At 47.7% G+C, this 21,027-nt stretch overlaps 1 protein-coding gene across 4 annotated transcripts in view; it reads left to right on the forward strand.

Annotated features, from left to right (window-relative positions):
• Nucleotides 1-5,949: 5,949 nt before the first annotated feature.
• Nucleotides 5,950-21,027, forward strand: part of SCUBE3 (signal peptide, CUB domain and EGF like domain containing 3) — a 100,844-nt gene continuing 85,766 nt past the window's right edge. For all 4 annotated transcript variants that reach the window (XM_034767444.1, XM_034767447.1, XM_034767445.1 and 1 more), the window contains exon 1: nucleotides 5,950-6,049. In XM_034767444.1, the coding sequence (XP_034623335.1) occupies nucleotides 5,965-6,049 (85 nt within the window). In that variant the 5' untranslated portion in view covers nucleotides 5,950-5,964. The remainder of the gene's footprint in view (nucleotides 6,050-21,027) is intronic.

Here is a 21,027-nt window from a genome sequence, read left to right on the forward strand (position 1 = left end):
CACTCAGCCCCTCATTATATATCCCCAAAGTAATGCGCCCAGCTCCCTGGTTTTTGGCCATGCACTTTTGGACGGCCGTGTTCTCGGTCACCCACAAAGGCCGATCCTTACGCGCACTTCAGGCAGCTTGTGCGCACAAGGCTTGTTCTGGGAGTGCAAGGAAAACAAACTCGTCCTTGTTGAAAATGGTGCCGTCAGCATCATGGGAGCACAGGTCAGGGATGGCACTGGCTGCAGCCGTGCGAGCTTTCCCCATTCCTCCTCCCAGCGGTGCCTGGCCAAGGCTCATCCCTGAGGCAAGAAGAGTTCAGTCTCCGTGGCCCATTGGGTAGGTGTCGTCTGTGCTGAGCACACCAAAAAGGGGCGTGGCTAATTGTGGTGTGAATTTTATGGTGTGGGCCACCCACCAGTCAAGAACTGGACTGAGACCAGCTCATTTCACACAGGCCTCCAAACACAGTGTTCGGTTTTGCACCTCCATAGAGGCTCCTTTGGGAATTGTGTATGACTCATCCGTCCCATTCCCACTGAGAACCCTGCCCTGAGACACAGACCCCTCCGCTGGGGGAAATCAGCGAAGCTCCAACAATCTACGTCAGCTGAAGATCTGGATCAGAGGGTCAAATTCATCTCCAGTGGAATTCCATCGGCTTCACTGGGAATGAGGAATTATTTGGGGGCAGTTTTCTGGCCTATGTTTTATGCAGGAGGTCAAAGGAGATGATCCTGGTGGTCCTTTGTGGCTTTGGAATCTAGAAAACTATGAGCTTGGCCCAGCAGCTGGCCATGCCAGTAGCACTGTCAAACCTAAATTCAGTCCTGAGCATGTTGCTAATACTTAGCTTTTCATCCAGTGTTGTGCACGAGGCCCTATGGTGTTTTGGCATTTTGATTACATGTGATGCTGTGTATTTAAGGCTGGTTTATGGGTGTTTACACTAGTGCGTAAACCTGTAATTTATAACCTCAGTGTATAAATCAACATAGTTAAAGGTCTTGTCTCTAGTGCCTTGAAGTCTGTCTCCAGATTTAGACGACAGTTTTTTTTTTAAATAGTGTTTAGTTTTCCTCTAGTTATGGCGATAAAAAGATCATCTGGTTGGAGAAGGACAGGTTCTGCTCTGAGTTACAGCGTCAGCTGGGGCTTGCTGACGTCGGTGAAGAAGCACTGGTATGAGTGAGAAGAATTTCCATTTTGACTCAGGAGTGCGGGGACAGCAACTTGTAAGAAAGTCTGATGTTTACATGACAGACCCACGTCTGGAGGGAAAGTTGATGCCATTGCATCCTTGCAGGAGGTGTGATGTCAGTAGCTGAATGCAGGTTTAGGAGTGTACTGGGCAGAGTATTTGTACATGCAGTGCAGTAACCCAAAAGGAGATTGGGGTCCCATTGCGCTAGTCCCTGCTCAAAGACAGCCCCAGTCCCAAGAACTTACAGTCTAAACACACAAGACAGGTGTTGGATCTTGTTAAACACTCGAGATGCGTTAGCAGAAAAATAAAATTAGAACAAAAGCAACTAGTTAAAAATGATACCGAGAAGAGTAACTCTTAAAGGCTTCGGAAGAGGCTGACTAAAAAGCCAGAGGATGTTCCAAGCAAAGTCGTTCTTATCCAGATCTATAATACTCAGTAGTGTGTATGTGCACTGCTCCTCTGTGTGTCATGGGTCCGATACTGATAAGTATTCAAGGTGATTTGCTTTCAGCTCATACTGTGGTGTGGGGGCCTAGGTTTTTGGATCAGAGTTCTGTCCCCGCTGTTGCTGTGAAATTCCAAGTGGCCATGGTGGGCGGCACAGTGACAACTGTGAAGTTGCTCGGTAACCACAGATTTGTTACAGCTGTTGTAAACATGGCCTCTGCTAGTGTGGATTGGGAATGATGCAACTTGACCCTTCTTCTGCCTTGCCTAGAGCCATTTTTGTGTTGTTTCTGCATTAGGGTAGCTACCCTTGAACAAAGCCCCGGTGCAGAAGCACTATGCCAGTGCAACACAGTCCCGTAAATTACCGGGGTAAATCACATGGGTGCAACTCCTGTTTTGCACTCTGTCTATATTAGTGGTTTGCATTAGTGCAAACTGCCCTATTTATACAAGTCCTTACTCTAAATACAAAGGCTGTTGGCTGCCCCACCGGTGTACTCTGACCAGTAAGGGATGACAGAGGGGGTACTGGAAAGGCAACTGTCTTGGGTTCATGTGCAGCCATCGAGCCAGTGAGAACTTGTACCTTTGAGTTGTGTGTTGAGCACAGCTAAACTTAAATGTTCGCATTAAGCTGGGAATGGTGAGTGTAGCAACCGGGATGTCGGTGCTGCTAATGGAAAGGAGCTTTATTCATCCATCTTCCCTCGTTTTCTTTTTCTTTCTTGTTCCTGTGAGTGTCTTTCAGCTCTTGCCCCCCTCTCTCTTTGGAAGGGGTTGATTTCCGGGTTTATTGAAGGGACATCTCCACTTCTCATGCGTATGTCCCTGTTTGCATGCCAGTGGTGTCGAGAATCTGGGGTTAGTGAGGAGAGGTTACAGTTACTCATGAGCACAGTGATTCTCCAGAGAGGGTCTTGATTGTGGTTAGGGAGGGAAAAGGAGGGGGTCTCAGTGGCAGGTGGCTTTTCAAAGATCCATTGTGCAGTCAAGGATATCGCTAGCAATTTATACACATGCTGCCGTCTTGCCCCATCCACAATATCCAAGACAACCTTGCTGCTACAAACACTCTGATCATTAGTGCCCTGATTCGGCAGCAAGGACCCCTGCTCTTGCATGGGTGTTGAGGTTGTTCCGTACCTACCTTGCAGTATCCCCATATAGGGTATAGTAGTTCCTCTGTCACTCCCTGCCCTAGGTTAAATCCCTGATCTCCAGTGCCTGGGAACAGAGAATTGCCAGATTGGATCACACAAGGAGTCCATCTAGTCAGGATCCTGGTTCCAACAGTGACCACCACCAGCTGCTTCCAAGGAAGGAGTAAGAAACCCTAAAGGAGGCAGTGATAGGATAACCTGCTTTCGGGGTAAATTTCTTCCTGACTCTCAATAGATAGAGGTTAGCTTATGCCCTGAAGCATGAGGGCTTAGATCCCTTCCAAACCCCTTTCTTTATTTTAAGAATTTATTGTTTTAATTTTGGTTAGCTTTGTTATCCACCGAGATGGCTAACATTCAGCTTTGATTCCGAATGGATAGGGGACTAGATAGATTCATGGATCTTCCACGGGTTTGCTGAGTGATCTTGGGCAAGTCACTTCCTCTCTCTGCGCCTCATCAGCTGTAAAATGTGGATGATGATACTGAGCTCCTTTGTAAAGTGTTTTGAGATCTCCAGATTAAAAGCACTAAGAACTAGCTATTATTACTAATCTTTTGACCGCGGTGATATCTTGAGGCTAATCGTGCTTGTGTGAGAGATGTCTTTCCTTTTATTGGTCTGGAATGCTGGGATATTTGTTTAGCCAGCCAGCACTGTTTTGGACAACTGATCTAATTTCAAAAGTGTTTTGCTCATAAAACGTGCCACAAAGCTTCTCCACCCTCACACACTGACCGAGCTGTCCCCAAACTGATACTGTCTAGGGTTACCATACGTCCGGATTTTCCCGTACATGTCTGGCTTTTTGGTCCTCAAATCCCAGTCCAGGAGGAAATTCCAAAAAGCCGGACATGTCCGGGAAAATAGGAAGGGGTCGTAGGGCTTGGATCCGGGCTGGAGCCGCTGGGGCTGGCGGTGCTCGGCTGGCGCCGCTCGGCCAGGGCCGGGGCTGGGGCCAGGCCGGAGACGCTCGGCCAGAACCGGCGCCTGAGCCGAGCCAGGCCGGAGCCACTGGGACCGGGGCTGGGGGTGCTCAGCCGGAACCAGCGCCCGGGCCGGGCCGGGCTGGAGACGCTGGGACCGGGGCTGGGGATGCTCGGCCAGCGGCCGGCGCCGCTCGCCCAGGGCCGGGGCCGGGCCGGAGCCGCTCGGCTGGTGCCCTGGGGCCCGAGCCGAGCTGGACTAGAACTGCAAGAGTTGGCAGCACTGGGGTTCTATCTCTTGCTCTGCTACCGACTTGCTCAGCAATGCTGGGGAAGTTTCTTCCTCTCAGTGTGTCTCTTTTCCCCCCCTCCCACCCTTTGTGTGTCGTGTCTATTTATACTTTGGAGTAGGGACTGTCTCTTACCATGTGTGTACAGTGCCCAAGTCACTGGGGCCCTGGTCTCATATGGAGTCTATAGAAATGACTGTCATGCAAACAGCCATTACTAATGGGCGGCAGTGGGAGTGCTTGAGATGAGTGATTTGCAGGGATGTGCGTGGTGATAAAGCCCTTAAAGGAAAGTCCTCCCCGCTGAATGTCATTGAAAACACATTGCCTTGGGTGAAGAATGTCAGTGCACAGAGCTTCTAAAGCACCTTTCATCTGGGGAGTTACAAACAGGAACTAATTATCATTCCACGACCCCTTCCCCACCATCTTTGTGCGGGATTTACGACGATCCCTATTTTACTGATGGAGAAACTGAGGCACAGAGCGGTTGAGCTGATTTGCTCACATTCACGCAGTGGAGTCTGTGCCTGACAGAGATAGGGACTAGGACCCTGGATTCCTGCCTCCCTGCTCTAAGCACTAGGTAGCACTGCCTCCCAAAACGGGGAACGGAACCCAGGGTTTTTCTTGCTCTAACCATGCTTTCCTGGAGATGGGACTAGTCTTGGCTCCTACTCCCCAGTATTAATCGTTAGCCCACACTTCCTCCCAGATTATTGGCTCTTCAGCAGTATCCTGAATGATTCAGGGAGAAAGAGACCCTGGGGCTAAGATGGTTCACGCATTATCCAGCGAAGGGGATGGATCTCACCAGGGTAAGGCAAAGCCCCCGCAACCCATCGTATATTCGTACACGAAGTGGCGGGGTCTGGAACTGAGGAGAAGGGGGAAGCTGCTGAAATGCAGCAAAGATTCTAGATCATTTGCAGACCGATTCCTTTTGCTATTTCCAATTCTCCCTCTCCCTGCCTGCCCCTCCCCTACACCCACACAGCAAAAAGAAGAGAGCATATTCTTTGATTGGGAGTTTCCATTGATCCACAGAGTGAGGGTGCATAACATGCTCTCGTCTTGAGACCAGGCACCAAAGAGGTGTGCTGCGGATCATGGGATCTGTAAACTGGTTTATTTAATTCCCTTTTCTGAACACACTCTATCCCCCCCCCGCCCCATACACCTGCCCAACCCCCCCCCCTTCCTTCTGAACATGGCAAAAAGGGATGGGGGGGGGGAGATTGCATAGTGCTTGTTGGGTCTGGAGGTTGCATGGGAGTCTTGCATTGATCCATTGATTGCACATGGTCTCTTGCCTGACCTCCTTGCTCCCGGGGAAGCTGTCTCCATGGCTACTGGCCCTGCTCCCCCAGTGGCAGACTGTAAATTCCTGCAGGCAGAGCCGAGCTGAGCCTGGGGATGGGGAGGGGGTGTGTGTGGAATCAAAGAAGGAGTAGCCAAAGCCAGATAGAAAGAAAGGAAGAAAGGGCGTTGCTTGGATGGATCTCTCCTTTCCACTCCCCTTTCTCAGGTCCCCAGCTCTAGACCAAGGCTCCTTGTTTCCCCCTTTCATTGCTGCTGCTGCTGCACTCTTGCAAAACTGGAATTGGCTGGGATTATTTAAAAAAAAAAAAAAAAAATCAGAGGCAGCAGCCGGGAGAGCGATCAAGTCCACTTTCTTCAAACTGCCCTGGGTCTCCTTCTCTCACTCGCTTCTCTTTAGAATCAAGAGCCTCTAACTGAACCCAGAGCAGCGTTTTCCATCAGTTCAGTTCCCTTCCCTCCCCCAGTCTCTCTCACAGCCAGAAGAGAGCTCCTTACCCCCCACCCCTTTTTTTCTCCTTTCTTGCATGTTTAGGTTGTTGTTGAAAAGCATCAGAAAATTCCCTCCCAGCAACCATCCCCTATCCTCCACACACACACACACACACACAGACTGCAATGGGGGCTTTGCAGATTGCTGGATTTTGCATTCTCTTCTTTCTCATCCACTCTGGAAACACGTTGGCAAATAAAGCCAGCCAAGGTAAGAAGAATCTTCCCTGCTCGAAGGTTTACTGTTCTATCTGCATGCAGGCGACTTGTACCTTTCCTCTGGGTTTTTAATTCCGTCTGCCGTCTGAGAATTCAGGATTAACAATAAATTGTGGAGTTGTTTGCAAGGTTGATCACAAAATTATCCTGCTCTCCCTTTAGTTTTTAGCCCTTTAATGAATGCAGTGTTCATGTCTTAGGGGTTGGTTTAGACTTTCTTTGAGAGGAGAAAGGGGGAATATTGGGTGGGGAAAGTTTTTGTTGTTGTTTTGTGGCTTTGTTTTGTTTTTTAGCCCTAGAATCAGAAAGAGGAAAAAGGGAGCAGTTTTCTTCAGTGTCTCTATCTGTAAAATGGGAAGAAGAATACCTACTCCCATGTGGGTTGGGAAGACTAATTAGCTAATGGTTTTAGAGTTAACAAGTGATGCTGAGAGAGTCAAAAAAGAGTTGATGTTAGTAATGATGGAAGGTGTAAAATGCATATTAATATTTATTTTTGTGTATATTCAAGTTTATTTAACCCTGTAAACATTTAGCTACTCTCTTGGTGATGGATGCTAGAGACAAACTTAAGATAGATGATGTATAGTGCTTTGGCTATATATTATGTGTGTGTGTGTGTGTATATATATATATAATATGTATATATATATGCAGGCGACTTGTACCTTTTCTTTAGGTTTTTAATTCCAAAGCCAAAGGGTGTGTGTGTGTGTGTGTTTGTGTGTGTATAGCCAAAGCACAGTGTGTGTGTGTGTGTAAACACACCCTGTCTTTATCTGCTTCAAGTTTTTCTATATCACCACTTCTATATTTACCTTGACTTTTTCTATATACACGCACTTAACTTTATGCGTGGTCTATCTGTATTTTAAGGGTTTTTTTTATAGCACCTCTATATTTTGCTTAGATTTTCACACACGCGCATGCGCGCGCACACACACACACATATGCGTGGTCTGGCTAGCTATATCTTCATTTTTTCTATAGCACCACTATTGGTATCAATCTCTTGTTTTTTCTATATACTCACACGCACACACACACACTTTTCTCTCTCTGTATGTATAGATCATCTATATAAATCTGTCATGGCTTTTTTTTAATACTGGTATCTAAGCACCTATGGACATGCTGAGATTAAATGGTGTGTAGGAGAAATACGGGGGTCAGTAGGGGACGTTTCTAAAGAGCATTAATGATGATCATATTTCAGCCATGGGTATTCTCCCCCTCGTCCCCATCCCCTGCAAAGTTGGAAGGAATTTCAAGGCTATTGTCTTATCTCTTTTAAAGTGTTTTTAAAACAATAGAAGACTTTATGGGAGGACTGTCTGGGCAAACACAAGCGGATATTTTTCAGGGTTTGGAAAGAGAGAGTTCAGTGTAATGTAAAGCTTTATGATTTAGGCTCAGAAAGGAATGTTTCGTTTTTTATCCCGCCTCAAATTATCTTTGGTGTATACATTGCTTTCATTTCTTATCATAATATTTATTTATTAAGGCCTTTTGGTTTCCAGTTCCATTTAAGCCTGGCCCAGAATTGCATTAAAATAGCAAAGTAAAATTCCATCCTGCAGAGACTTGACAGATCCCTTCAGGGGAAGAAGGAGGAGGGGTGGGGAGAGACAAAACATTGGGCTAGATTCTCAACTGGGGTAAATCCAGAGATTTACCCCAGTTGATGATCTGCCCTCTCCCCATTTTAATTAAAAGAACCTTTCTGATCCAATGATCTGATAAATTTAATTATTCTTGTAACTGTAGATTAGCGGGTAACTAATCTGTTATAATCAATTAATTCTGTAGCATACAATAGTAGCTGTTCTCAATGAGGATGTTTCCAGTGAATTGTGAGTGAAGAGTAGCTGTGAAAAAGTTTGAACTTGAGGATTAGATCCTTCTATATCCCTGGAAAGACCCGAGGTCTTGAACTAAATGGCATGGAGAGAGGGAGAGACAGGAAAAAAAGTTGAACTTGGAAAGCATGGAGTATAAATTGCATATCACAGAGAAAAATGTATCCTCATTGGGAATCCAGTATCCACTGGCTTTCAGAATGAACATGTCACTGTAGGTCTCTGGGAAACTGACATGTAAAAATTAGTGTGGTTAAGGCGTGTTTTACTGGGAAGTTTTGAAAAACAATGGGCCAGATCCGCGGCTGGTGTAAATCTATGAAGCTATGCTGTTTTACACCAGCTGAGGATGTGGCATTGTATAAAATATTTCCTTTTTTTTTTTAAGGGCTCTTTAAAAATCTATTAACTTTGAAGCTTTTATCCTTCTAATGCTACCACCCAGGCAACTGTCTTGAAAGCTGGAGGCAGTTCATCTCCATATTATGGGTTTGCCTTCATTTTAATAAACAATCTCAGCATTTGTAGGGCTTGCTGACTTATTCATAACTTTGAATTATCCGTTGGAAGTTTAGTCTGAAAGAAAGGAACAAATTTAGTACAATCATCCTCCAGGCCTCACTTAAGTGGAGCCAGTGTCTGGAAGAGCTTTGGACCTCTGGGGAACTTGTCAGGTCTGTTTAGGCAGGGAAAGGCAGGGGAATTAATAGAAAACCAAATAATCTGGGTTTAATTAACAGATAGACAAAAGAAGATGCTGGCAAGCCAAGAATTATATGTACCAAGTTGCTACTAAGGTCTGCGTTCTTCCCATAAACCCATGGATAAACTGGTCAAAGAGTATATTTCAGGATACTTTGGAAGCCAGAGCTATATATCAAGTCTCCTTTTGTACTGAAGAGCTGATAAATTCACCCATTCTTGTTTATTCCGTTGTCTACCTGTTAAACCATTTTACGATCCATAAGAGCGTGACATGGAAGTCACCTGCTCTACTGCCGGGCTTCACTCTTGTAAATAAGCCACAAGTGCCAGCCAACTTCTAACGACTGGGGGTCAGGAGAACATAAGAATGGCCTTACTGGGTTAGACCAAAGGTCCATCTAGCCCAGTATCCTGTCTTCTGACAGTGGCCAGTGCCAGGTGCCCCAGAGGGAATGAACAGAACAGGGAATCATCAAGTGTCGCCCATTCCCAGCTTCTTTCTCCCAGGAGATCTTTCCTCCGGAACAGGTCATCCCATCACTGCCTCCTGCAGGGTGTCTTGCACCTTCCTCTGAAGCAGCTGGTGCCAGCCTCTCTGAGACGGAATTCTGAGCCAGATGTGGACCCATTGTCTGATCCAGTCTGGCAGTTCCTATGGTCCTAGGTAATCATCCTTCTCCTTTAGATCCTCCCTTAAGTCATTGAGCTGCAGCCTCCACATTTTCAGAAGCAATGCAAAATTGCATTTGCCCTTTGGGCAAAATTCAGAAAGAAAATAAGGCGGGGGAGGGGGTGAATAGAGCATCTATCAAAGGATTCTGCTACTTCGTTCTTAATACCAGGGTTGCAAACACTAGCTAGTGCAAAGTCTAATACAGACCCTGTACAAATGCAGTAAAGCAAAATCTCGTGTGTGTGCGTACGCGGACGCATGCATGCACATGTGTGTTAAATAGAGACAGAATGCATAGCCTAAATAATTGTTAATCTACAAGTAAAAGCATTAATTAGCCTCCTTTCTTAAATATCTATAAAGACATAATACTTTCCTGGCTCCAGTTTGCACTAGAAGGAAAAGATCTTTCAGCCTCCCATCAAGAATCTTCTTTATCTACCCAGAGGCATTAATCTCCAGTGTTATTACGAAGATGCTGATTGCAGATGGGTTTCTGGAGTAATGGGTTGGGTTCTCTTTTAATGGGAGTGCACCTGCAGGGCCCACAGCATGGGGAATTTTCAAGAATATAATTTATATGATTGCAGAGAAAAGACACTCCCCTCCCATCTCGGTGTAACCTTTTCCCCCCACTCCTCCTCTTTCCTCCACCCCCTGCTTATGCCCTGGAAAAGTCAGAGTATTATAATCACGCTCCCCCTGCCGCCACGCTAAAATATGAAATATAAAACTGTAAACATTTCAACATGCAGCAGTTCAAAGGAAATCTTTGATTGAGGGCATCTAACATGCCTGTACTTAGATTTAATAAAAAGGGGGGTAATGGGGAGGGAAAACGACTTTTTTTTTTTGTAACTGACAACTGGAGTATAAATATCCAGACACCTTGAATCATCATGTGCTGAGGTGCATTGCTGTCTCTGAACGGTAGAGGATTTTTATTTATTTATTTTTTCTGAGCAGAAAGTCACACTGGAGTAATCTATCTGGGAAAAAATATGCATGAATAACTTTACCCTTCACTTTCGAAATTATAAGTCTCTAGAGAGGCGTTCGGAAAATCTTGTGATGGTAAAGAAGGTTTGCTCTGTCTCACAATGTGAAACTAGCCCCAGTGCGCCATCCAGACTGACTTTTAGTTAAGGCCCTTTTCCCTTCTAGAGATCATGTGACCATCGGTTTCTAAACATAAAAATTTTTAAAAGGAAAGTTTGATGAGTTTAAAAAATCCACTATCCAAACTTGGGGGGACAAAACCAAAACAAAAATCCCATCGTAACAAACACTCCTATTTTCTTAAAGAATTAAGGGCTGGTGCATTTTAGAATAGTTGCATCTAAATGGATTTAAAATGGTCTGTTAAACTGGTGCAAAACCCTCCTGGTGTAGACTGGATTGGAAGTGGAAGTGGGTTTAAATCGGCACAGCTTTTCCAATGCAGATCAGCTCACAGGGACTGAGTCTGATCTCCTGTGTGCTGGTGTGAAATTGGTATGAAGGAGAGGACCCAAACAATGATTAACATTTGCCATCCTCTCCAGAGCAGAGCGAATTATTTAAAAAATAGCTTGGGGGTGTTGTAACGTGTTAAAGAAACAAACCTTGGGGGGAGACAAGCACGAAAACCACAAAGAAATTTACAAAAGAAAGACCAGCTTGTAGTGAGGCGTTGGAGATTGCACGACACAAACTGTGGGGCCGGGATGGCGCGGGGAGCCACGGAGCCACAGGCTGATTATAAAAAGCCATGAATGCTTGTCAGCAATAAAACAGAAGAGCAAGGTGTAATGGTGGAAAAACCTGATGAAAGACTCAGCACTGCCACCTACCCCGACCATTGAGTAAGGGAGCCCTGGGTATTACAGGGGTCAGCTGATGGGCCACTTGAGATCGGACTGTAAAATTGTTGCCTTGTGGCCAAATTCAACTCTGTTACATGGAGTTATCAAGCCGTAATGCTGTCAAAGCCACTCCGTGACTGAGAGCAGAATTTGCCCATTCATTGTCACAGTTCCCCTCATAGGAACCTGCACACAAAAGAAGTAGCAATGTACCATAAACATGGCATACAGGAGCTATGCTCCCCCAACATCGTCATTGAATAGTCTCTCTTCTTTACATAAGGGAGGGTGTTATTGAGGAGGAAACATGGCTAATGGATAGGACCCTGGACTAGGCTGCAGGAGCCCTGGGTTCAAATCCTGCCAGTGCGTCCTTGAGCAAGTCACTTCATCTCCCTTTGCTGACTGTAAAATGGGGGATAACCCCTCTTGGGGCTCCGTGAAAAGACAATCCCTTATTGATTGTAAGATGCTAAGATGTGGGGATGAGAGTCCCATGCTGTGGGATGACTCCTTCGGTGCCTTAGGTGTGATGAGAAAGCTGCTGCTGCCCTGAGATGGGCTGACCACGGTGAATTCATCTTTCCTTCTGTGGCAGGGGCCAGGCGGTGGTGGAGAGTGGCAAGGGAGGAGAGGAGCACATGGCAGCATACGTGCTAGCCAGCAAAAGGCCTGGTTTTGTCCAATAAGCAGTTACCATTCCTAGTGCAGGTGTTAGGAATTCTGCCCTCCTGCTGCATAAAATAGTGCTCACAACAAGCCTGTTACTCCTGTTCTCTGCTGGTGACTTCAGTGGGTACGTCTACACAGCAGCTTGGCGGGTGTGTCCCAGTGTGGGTAGAAAGACAAGCAATATGATCGCAGTGGCATGGGTGGGCAGGCCCACCCAATCCCCAGGGTCCCTCCCCGGGTGGCTAGCCCGTGCTGCCATGTCTGCTCTGCTCTTTTTAATGCACTAGCTTGTGCAGAGCTAGCGTGTCTGTCTGCCCACACTAGGAAGCACTCGGCCAGCTGCTGTGTAGACATACCCTATGGAGTGACTCCTGATTTATGCAAGGGAAAGGGAAAGAGAAAGGGCGGTCAGGCCCAGAGCATCTCTGCACTCTCACTCCCTTCCCCCAGTAGCACAACATAGGATTTTGCCCTTAGAGATTGTGTCTGAGATTTTCATGACCCTTTAATTTTAATGGGAACTGGGTGTCCAAACTGGATGGCTTTGGAAATCTCAGCCTAGCAACAAGGGTACTTTCAAAGCGGTGCGGTCCCTTCTGATTGATGTGGCAGGACAGTCTTGTGGGTAGAGCACAGGACTAGGGGTCAGGACACCTGCCCTGACTTGCTGTTCAGCTGTAGGCAAATCACTCTTTGCCTCCCCATGCTTCAAGTTCCCCTATCTGTGAAATGGGGATAATACCCCATCGGGGCGGGAAGGGAGAGAGGGCATGAAAGCCTGAGTAGTGCTTTGAGCCACAGGCAAGGAAGGCCGTCGCGAAGGCCACTGGCTTGTTGTCATCTGTTGGAAGTGCACATAAATGCCTGCTCCATCTGCCAGATTTTCAGAAGAGCTCAGAATGTTGGGTGCTGGTCACGTGACAATCTGGCCTCACGCGTCTACTTGAGTCACCAAATGCAGGGCCTGGCTAACGCTGGAAAGCCCTGAGGGTAGTGTTTGAGATTTGAACTCTGAGTCTTTGACTGCACATGTACATTGCCTGTGGGTGTCTCTCCCCCTTCTCTCTTAACTTTGTAACCCACCGTGGCCTCTAAGGTTGCCAGTTTTGTTTGGACATATTTCTGGAGGTTTCATCATGTGACATAATCTTTGATTCCTGGAGACTCTAGGACAATCCTGGAGGGATGACAACCCTGTTGCCCTCTCCCAAAAAACAAGGCTCTGTAGAGAGTTGTCTGGGGAAGTGCTGAGCCCTGAGGCCCCCTGATAAACCGTTCCACTACAAAGATACTCAGCCAGCCAGCTTCTTTAGAGATGCCTCCAGAGTACATTCTGAGCTCGGGAGGTCTGTTTCTGGAGGAAGGGGCCATGTGTTCAGGCCGTTTCATCGTCTTTCAGATGAAGCAGCGCGTTGTCCTGTGACCAGACCTTTTAAGTGCAATACAAATTGCCCTCCCGAGTCCTTCTGCTCCCTGGCTGTGCTGTGCGCCAAACAAATGATTAATAAACTGCACCGCAGTGTCTGAGGTGGTTCTTAATACCCTGGTGAAAAGGGCTCCTAAAGTTATAAAGCTTAAATTTGGCATTAAGGCTGAGTGGAAACTTAATGAGGCTGCCAACAACTACACACACAAGTGTGTGCGCACACGCACACACGGAAAGGCTGTTAACTTTATTTTTATATAGTATATATATTTAATTTAAAAGAAAAATCTGAAGCTCTTAGAGAGAGACGAAAATTACAGCATTTTTGTTTGTATTGGAGTTGTTTTTGCCACCACCCCGGCTTTGCAAATTGATTTGGGCTTTTAGCCTAGAGATAAAAACGTATTGGCGCTTTTTTTTTTTTTTGGTCTTAACACAAAAAAGGAGGAGGAGAAAGGACCCTAGCCAGGCTTTTTAAAAAATAAATAAATAAATAAAGCTGGTAGCATGGATAATGTGGCCTAGTGGATGAAGCACTGGACTGGGATTCAGGAGACCTGTGTTCTGTTCTTGGCTCTGCTACTAGCCTGCTGGGTGACCTTGGGCAAGTAACATCTCTTTGTGCCTCAGTTTTCCCATCTGTAAAATAGGGATAATAATAGTGACCACTTTTGAAAAGCGCTTTGAGATCTGATGATGAAAAGTGGCTGCATAAGAGCTAGGTATTATGATGTGTATGTACAGTGGAACCTTGGAACGTCTAGCACCACTGCAGTACAAATAGGGCGGAAGCGAGGGACCATTGGTTAGGGTATTAGCCTGGGGCGCTGGAGATCTGGATTCAGTCCTTGCTCAGCCACAGACTTTCTGCGTCCCCTTGGACAAGTCACTTAGGGTCCGTCTACACAGGGCTAAAAGTCCCATGGTGGGCCTGGGTCAGCTGACTCGGTCTCATGGGGCTTGAGCTGCGGGGCTAAAAATTGCTGTGTAGACGTTTGGGCTTGGGCTGCAGCCCGAGCTCTGGGACCCTCCCCCATCGCCAGTTATTTAGGTGCCCAGATGGAAGCTGGGCTCTCTTGAAAATCCAGCACAAAGTGGGGACGCTGAGCCCTTCTGAAAATTCTGGCCTTGGTGTTTACGCTTTTCATATTTTTGCAGTTGTAAGAGAGGGCAATGCTGGTTTTGATTTTGCCTACAGCAGTCTGCATTTCCTTTGCTAACCAGGTCACTGATCCTTACGCTCCCGTTTCTTAGGAATGCCACTCATCCTTGGATCTGCCAGCATGGTCCTAGGGCACAACATCCTGTCTTACCTTCCTGCTCCTGTATGAACAGCCAGCAGACACTCTAGCTTGCTAGGTAGTGTAGGTATTTACAGGGCCCCCATTAATGCAGTATCTGAGTGCCGGGCAATTTCTAATGTAGTTTTCCTTGTGACAGGCCTAGAAGCTATTGTCCTCACTGTGCAGATAAGGAATTGAGGCACAGAGACGTAAGGCTAGATTTTAAAATGTATTTAGGTGCCTAAAGGTGAAGATAAATGCCTAGGTGCCTAACTCCCTTTGGAAAGCCCACTTGGCACCTAGCTATCTGTACCTTTGGGTGCCTAAAGACCTCTAGAAATTTGGCCCTAAGTGACATGACCAAAGTCTGTGATGGAGCAGGGAATTGAGCCCAGATCTCCCAAGTCCCAGGTTAGCACCCAAATCACTAGTGACTAGATGATCATTTCTCGGTCGGCAGTGCAGAGGGGGGTGGGTCCAGACAGCAACCCCTAGTCATGAGCTCACTCTGTAGACTCCCCTTGCTCTCTGTACTCAGAGTGGAGCAGCAGCAGGGAGCTACCAGCCGACAGAGTTTGGGCTGTCAGCATGAATAGGAGCTGGGAGGGAGAAGGGGTGGGCTGTGGCTCAAGAGGTGTGTGAGCACAGGGGGCCTTCCCCACCCCCACCCCAAGTTTCTTACTGTATTTATTTTTGCCTTAGTGCTTTGAGGCTGTTTGCTCCAGGAACCCCTGACCTTGGTGTTTTGTTTTTGTTTCTGACCGGTGACCACCCCTCTGGGGCCATGTCTCTGCTCCTTTGGTGGGTGCAGAGGCCCCAAGGGTGCTCAAAAGTGCGGGCTGTCCCCCTGGCTAGGGAGCAACCCAAATAACTTCCCCTCAGCTTTTCCTTCTGCTTCTCCACTGCCCCATTCTCCTCCTGAGTGACACACAAAATTCCATTTGGGGCAGGCCGTGCCCTAGGCATGTGCTATGGTTGCCACTTCCCAGAACCCTTTGCTGCTGCTGGGTGTCCACTAGTACCTGGCCACGTGAAAGAGGAGAGAGAGACAGTGAAGAAGAAATTGTATCCTCACCTTCAGGTACACAAATCCTTCTTTCCCCCCACCCCCTTAGTGTGGCACCAGTCTTGGACCCATCCCACTGTGGGCCTGGTAGTGATAAGTGTTAATAATTTACTCCTTGGTCAGGATCAGTGTAGGCACTAGCGCTACCCAGAGGGAGCTGCTGGCAGGATATTCTCCATGAGGGCCCATGGGATTCACTCTTCACATGTTGGTCCAAAATAGCCTGTGTGTCTCAACCTGCTGGTAAGCTTCAAAGTCTGCCCGTGTTCAGCAGGCGTTTGAGGAGGGCTGTGGGTGGGGGTCTGTCTCTCAGGAATTTGCAGGGTGGTTGGAGGTTTTGATCTGGTCTCTGAGACGTTCCAGTGACAGTGGATGGGAGGAGAATGTGCTGGTGTGATTTTTTTTGCATTGGATTTTTAACTTCTTTGCCCAGAGCCTGGTATAGGTGGTGCCCCTGTTTTCCTTGCAATCAAAATAAGGCCTGGTCTATGCTTAAAAGTTAGGTCAACATCACTCTGGCACTCCCTGTGTGTTGTGGCTGTGCCGATCTAACCCCCGGTGTAAATGTGTCTCGGTGCACCTAATCACCACTGCTTGGAGAGGTGGATTACCTATGGCAAAGGAAGAACCCTTTCTGTCGCTAGACAAAGTGTCTACAGCGGCACAGCTACAGCACCCATAGTGTAGACGTGGCCTAAGTGAATTGTCTTGCAGCCTGGGCTGAGCCGGCGTCCAGATGAGTTGCTGTGTTCTAATTGTCTAGACGCGGCTGGGAACGGTCACAGTGAAAGTTTGTATCAGCTGGTTTACCCAGCACCTGAATTCATCCTAATGAGGCTGATAAGTCTGGCTTTGCCTGGCGATGGAGCTGCGCAGAAGAGTGTGGGGCTGCTAGGCAGAGCTCCTCTGGGAACGGAGCTGTATAGTCTCTCTCTCCTCATGTGTATTCACTAGTTCTTGGTGCCTCCATTTTTTGGATGGATTTTTGAATTCATCTGGAGGTCTAGCGGCTCAGCCCCATTGCAAATCAGACCCATAGGATCTCCAGCTGGGTTCCCATAATTAGCACCTACTTCTAATCATTTAGGTTGAAGTAGGTAGCAGTGACTCTACACAAGAACAAATGACTCCAGCCATTTCAACCCCAAAATGTTGAAATCCTTCCTCATGCTCCTAATTATGAGCCCAACTCATGGTCCAGGACCCCATTGTGCTGTATAAACAGAACAAATGTCAAATGTCAAGTGCTCGCTGTCTCAGGAAAGGATATTTCACACAGGAACTTCCTTCACCCAGAATGCTAGAAAAAACCCAAGTTTGAGCCTGGATTTGAGAGCTGAGACTAAAAGGACTTTCTTTAATCACATAGGTTGTGTCCTACATTTGAGAGAGAGAGGATTTTACAAAAGCAAATATGAACAGAAACATTAATGGGATGTTGAAAACATTCTGCTCACATGGTCTAATAATCGAAACCCTCCTGCCTTCCAAAGTGCTGGAAACGCAAACAGCAATGTCGTGCCTAGAGCTTGTCAAAATTTTTCAACTGACATTTTTTTCCTGCAGAAAAACAGGGTTGCATTGTTGTTTTTTGTGAGCAGTTTTTGAAAGGAAGTTAACTAAAAATGTTTGTTTCAAATTGAAACTGGTGTTTCATTTTGGTTTTCAAAAAACAACAATTTTCCAGGATTATGATGTTCTGAAATATGGGATTTTTAGGGGGAGCGGAGGTTTCCTTTGCCAGTGAATGAATTGTATAGAGGAATTTGAGTGCGATGTTTGTTTGTTTTTTGTTTTCCCCGTACAATAACTTCTCAACAACTGGTGTTGCTCAGCGCCTCTGAAAATCAGGCTGCTTTTACTTAGGTGTTTAAATGTGGATCGGGGAGCCTCAGTTTAGCCTCCTGGGTTTGTAAATTTTGGCCAAAGGTCTTCTGTTCTCTGTATAGCACCCACAAGCTCCTGGTCCGTGACTAGTGCTCAGAAGGAGGAGTGCAAGGTGATCTTGTGCTTTGAAGCATCAGACTTGGAGTAAAGAGATCTGGGTGACTGTGCCGTGAACGCCCTGTGCACTTTTTGAGCCAGTCGTTTCCAGCACTTTCAAGCACCCACAGGGGCCGCTGAAGGCCAATGGAACCCCAAATGCTCAGCACTTCTGAAAAGCCAGACCTTTGTGTCCGTGCCTCAGTTTCCTCATCTGTAAACTGATGCTTCCCTACTTCTGCAAGGCACAATCGGTTAGTGTCTGAAAAGTGCTGTGAAGATGGCAGCCGTGCCTAAGTGCTGAGTCTTGCTATTCTTAGCATCCCTTTCAATGCGATGAAAAAGGTTACATAGAGTTGAATATTCCTTTGAAAGTCTAATTGCAGCTGGACACGATGCCAAATGGTGAGTTATGGTAATTCCAGTGCTTCCTCCTGCACTGAATGGCTCTTTGAGTGAAAAGTGTTTTAGCTGCAGCCTTGTGAATCCTCCCCTTCTCCCTTGTAGCAGGCACCACGCAGGTCCCCAACTCTGTGGTACCGGCTGAGAGAGTGTTTGCAACCCGTGCCAGTGGCGGTTTGCTGGGGCACAAGACGCCCTTGTCTGTACTAAGGGGCATCTCTGGCCTTTGCATAAGACTCCGGCGTCCTGTGTCTCCCCAGGGGCAGCATGTCAGGTCTGCGGATCGGTGTGGGCAGCAGCAAGAGCGTTGAAGAGGAAGGAAAAGGTTAGGGGGACTCTGCGTGTCCTGCAGCGATCATTAGCCTTTAACTTGGGATCCCTTCACCGCAGCCTGAGCCACGGGTTCCTGGCTCTGTATACCTGAGGGGTTGGAACCGCTCCCGTTCCGTGGCGAGCTCTCTGAGCCCCTAGTCTCCTTTAGGAAATGTGGTCGTGGAGTTCTCTGTGTGATCCTGTGTGGAAGTCTCGGCTCTGTTCCCGGGAGCTGGGAAATATGACTCGGGGAAGGATGAACTTGACACTTTTGTGGGCTTTTGCAGGTTTTTCCATCTTGTTTTTATTTGCAGACGTTTTTAATTTTAAAAGTGGTGCCCGTGTCTTGGGTGCGTGCGCCCTTGGGGACAGGGTGAGGGGAGTGTATTTCCACAATAAAATGCCTGGCTCTGCTTGGGAGGAAATGATCTTCCCCCTTTCTCCCGTAGAACTGTAAGGAACTTTGGGCCAAATCCCGAACTCAGCTACGTTCATGTAAATCAGGAGTAATGACATTTAAATCAGTGGAATTGCCCTGGAGTTACACCAGCGTGACTGGAAAAATAATCTGACCCTCCTTCCCTTCCATCTGTGTCTAAGACCCCTGTGTCCGAGGGGCTCCCTGCGGTGGAGTAGATGCTAGTTCTAAGCTACAGCGTTGTCTTTGGCTCTGTGGAAGCCCTTTCATCTTCACCTGTTGTTGGAGGGTCTGCGGCAGCAGCTGCCCTGTGGAACTACACAGTTTCATAGGAATATGGGGGTGGGAAATCCCAGGAATTTCGAAGGTTTGGACTAGCAAGGGCTCCCCTTCCCAGAAGGGTAAGCGAATAGGGATGGGCAGCAGGGCAGAGACCAGGGTGGAAAGGCAATGAGAGGAAGGATGCAGGGAGATGGGGCCGGTGACAGCCTTGATCCCAGCTTCAGAAAGGAAGGGAGGTGACCAGAAAGCATCCCTGGGGAAGCTGGGCAGCTTTCATTGCACACCGGCTCTTTATTGCAGCAGATCGGTGAAGTGCGTGTGGCAGCGGTTGGTGGGGGGATGGACAACAGGGAACAGAGGGGAAGTCTGCAGCTGGGGACGTCTCACTACTGACAGCTTTAACAGTAGGGACCGGCCCCTTCTTTGTGCCCAGCCAGTGCGAGCTATCAGCGAGGCCAAATGTGCTCAGACGAGTTACGCCTCAAAATGTGGCTGTCTCCATGTTGCTGAGTTATGAGGTAACCGCTCGGGTCTGACAGGGGTCGCTACTAGCCGGAAAAGCTTTGGCACAAAGAATCTGATTTCTCTCCTCGCAAGCGCTCTGTGCACTGAGTGGCTGTATTAACCTCGAGCCCTAGAGGGGGTTGAGCAGAGGGCTCCCTGGTGAATTTGATCAGAGCAAGTAGAGCCTGAGGGCAGGTCTACACTAGAACCGCTCCAGCACCAAGGCAGCTGCACCGCGACTGGTGAAGACGCTCTGTGCTGACGGGAGAGCGCTCTCCCATTGGTGTGATTACTCCGCCTCCGTGAGAGAGCATCTCTCGGCGATACAGCACCAGTGCGGACAGCGCTTAGATCGCTGTAACTTACGTAGGTCGGGGGAGGTGTGTCTTTTTCACATCCCTGAGCGACGTAAGTTAGATCGACTCAAGCGGTAGCCTAGACCTGCCCTGAGTCTAAGAAGGCAATCAAGTCCCACGATGGCGACATGGAACCGTTGCATCGTGCTCTCTTCCACCCTGTCTGGAGGTGCCTCTTCCGGCAGAAAGTTGGATCCGATTTCCCCACCCCAGACTGTAAATCTTCTGTTGTCTCCAGTGGTTTGGGTGAGGTTCTAATGGGTGATTAATGATCCGGGGGTTGCAGTAGTGGCTCCCGGCCATGGTTAATGTAGGATAACAAATCTGAATGCATTGTGTAAATATTTATACAGTACACATGAATGTGCCCCCTCTGCCTTGCAAGTGAAAACCTCCCAATAACAGCTCCTGTGATCTTCCTGCCAGTGTGAGAATAAGAGGCAGGGTGAGAGAGAGTAACTGGGGTTATCTCCTGCTCGATGTGGGACTCCCTCCTTGGGATAACTCCCATTGGTCACGTCCACGCTTCGAATGGCGGTTTCCCCCACTTGGGAGTCTGCTCAGCAGATCTCCTGAGAGCAAAGATCTACCAGGCCAGTGGAATAGTCTCCCAAGAGAAGACTGCGGCATCCCGGCCACTCTGGGCTTTCTGAGTGAGACTGTGGGATCTGTGGGTTTCAATCTCTTTCCATTGAGATTAGCCGTTTGGGAAGGACCGAATAGTCACGACCCCCAAACTGAGAGCCTGTGTGCTAGATGGTGTATTGCAGGGAACAGTCCTGCTGTGGGTCAAGACCTATTTTATTACCCGCCTCTCCTATGTCTTATACAGCCCCCATTGCTATAGTGTAGGGTGACCAAATGTCCCGATTTCATAGGGACAGTCCCGATTTTGGGGTGTTTTTCTTATATAGGATCCTATTATCCTCCACCACCTGTCCCGATTTTTCACACTTGCTGTCTGGTCACCCTACTGTAGTGTCTGAGCCTCACAAGTTTTAATGGACCTACCCAGACAACACCCTTACTATGATCCCCATGGTACAGATGGGACACTGAGGCACAGAGGGGTCAAGTGACTTGCCCAGGGTCACAAAGGTAGTCTGTAGCAGAGACAGGAATCGAACAGAGCTCTCCTGAGCCTCAGTCCCGTGCCTTAACCCAACCAGCCCACCATTCCTCTAG

Source organism: Trachemys scripta, chromosome 4, assembly GCF_013100865.1.
Source record: "Trachemys scripta elegans isolate TJP31775 chromosome 4, CAS_Tse_1.0, whole genome shotgun sequence".
NCBI classification, from domain to species: Eukaryota; Metazoa; Chordata; order Testudines; family Emydidae; genus Trachemys; species Trachemys scripta.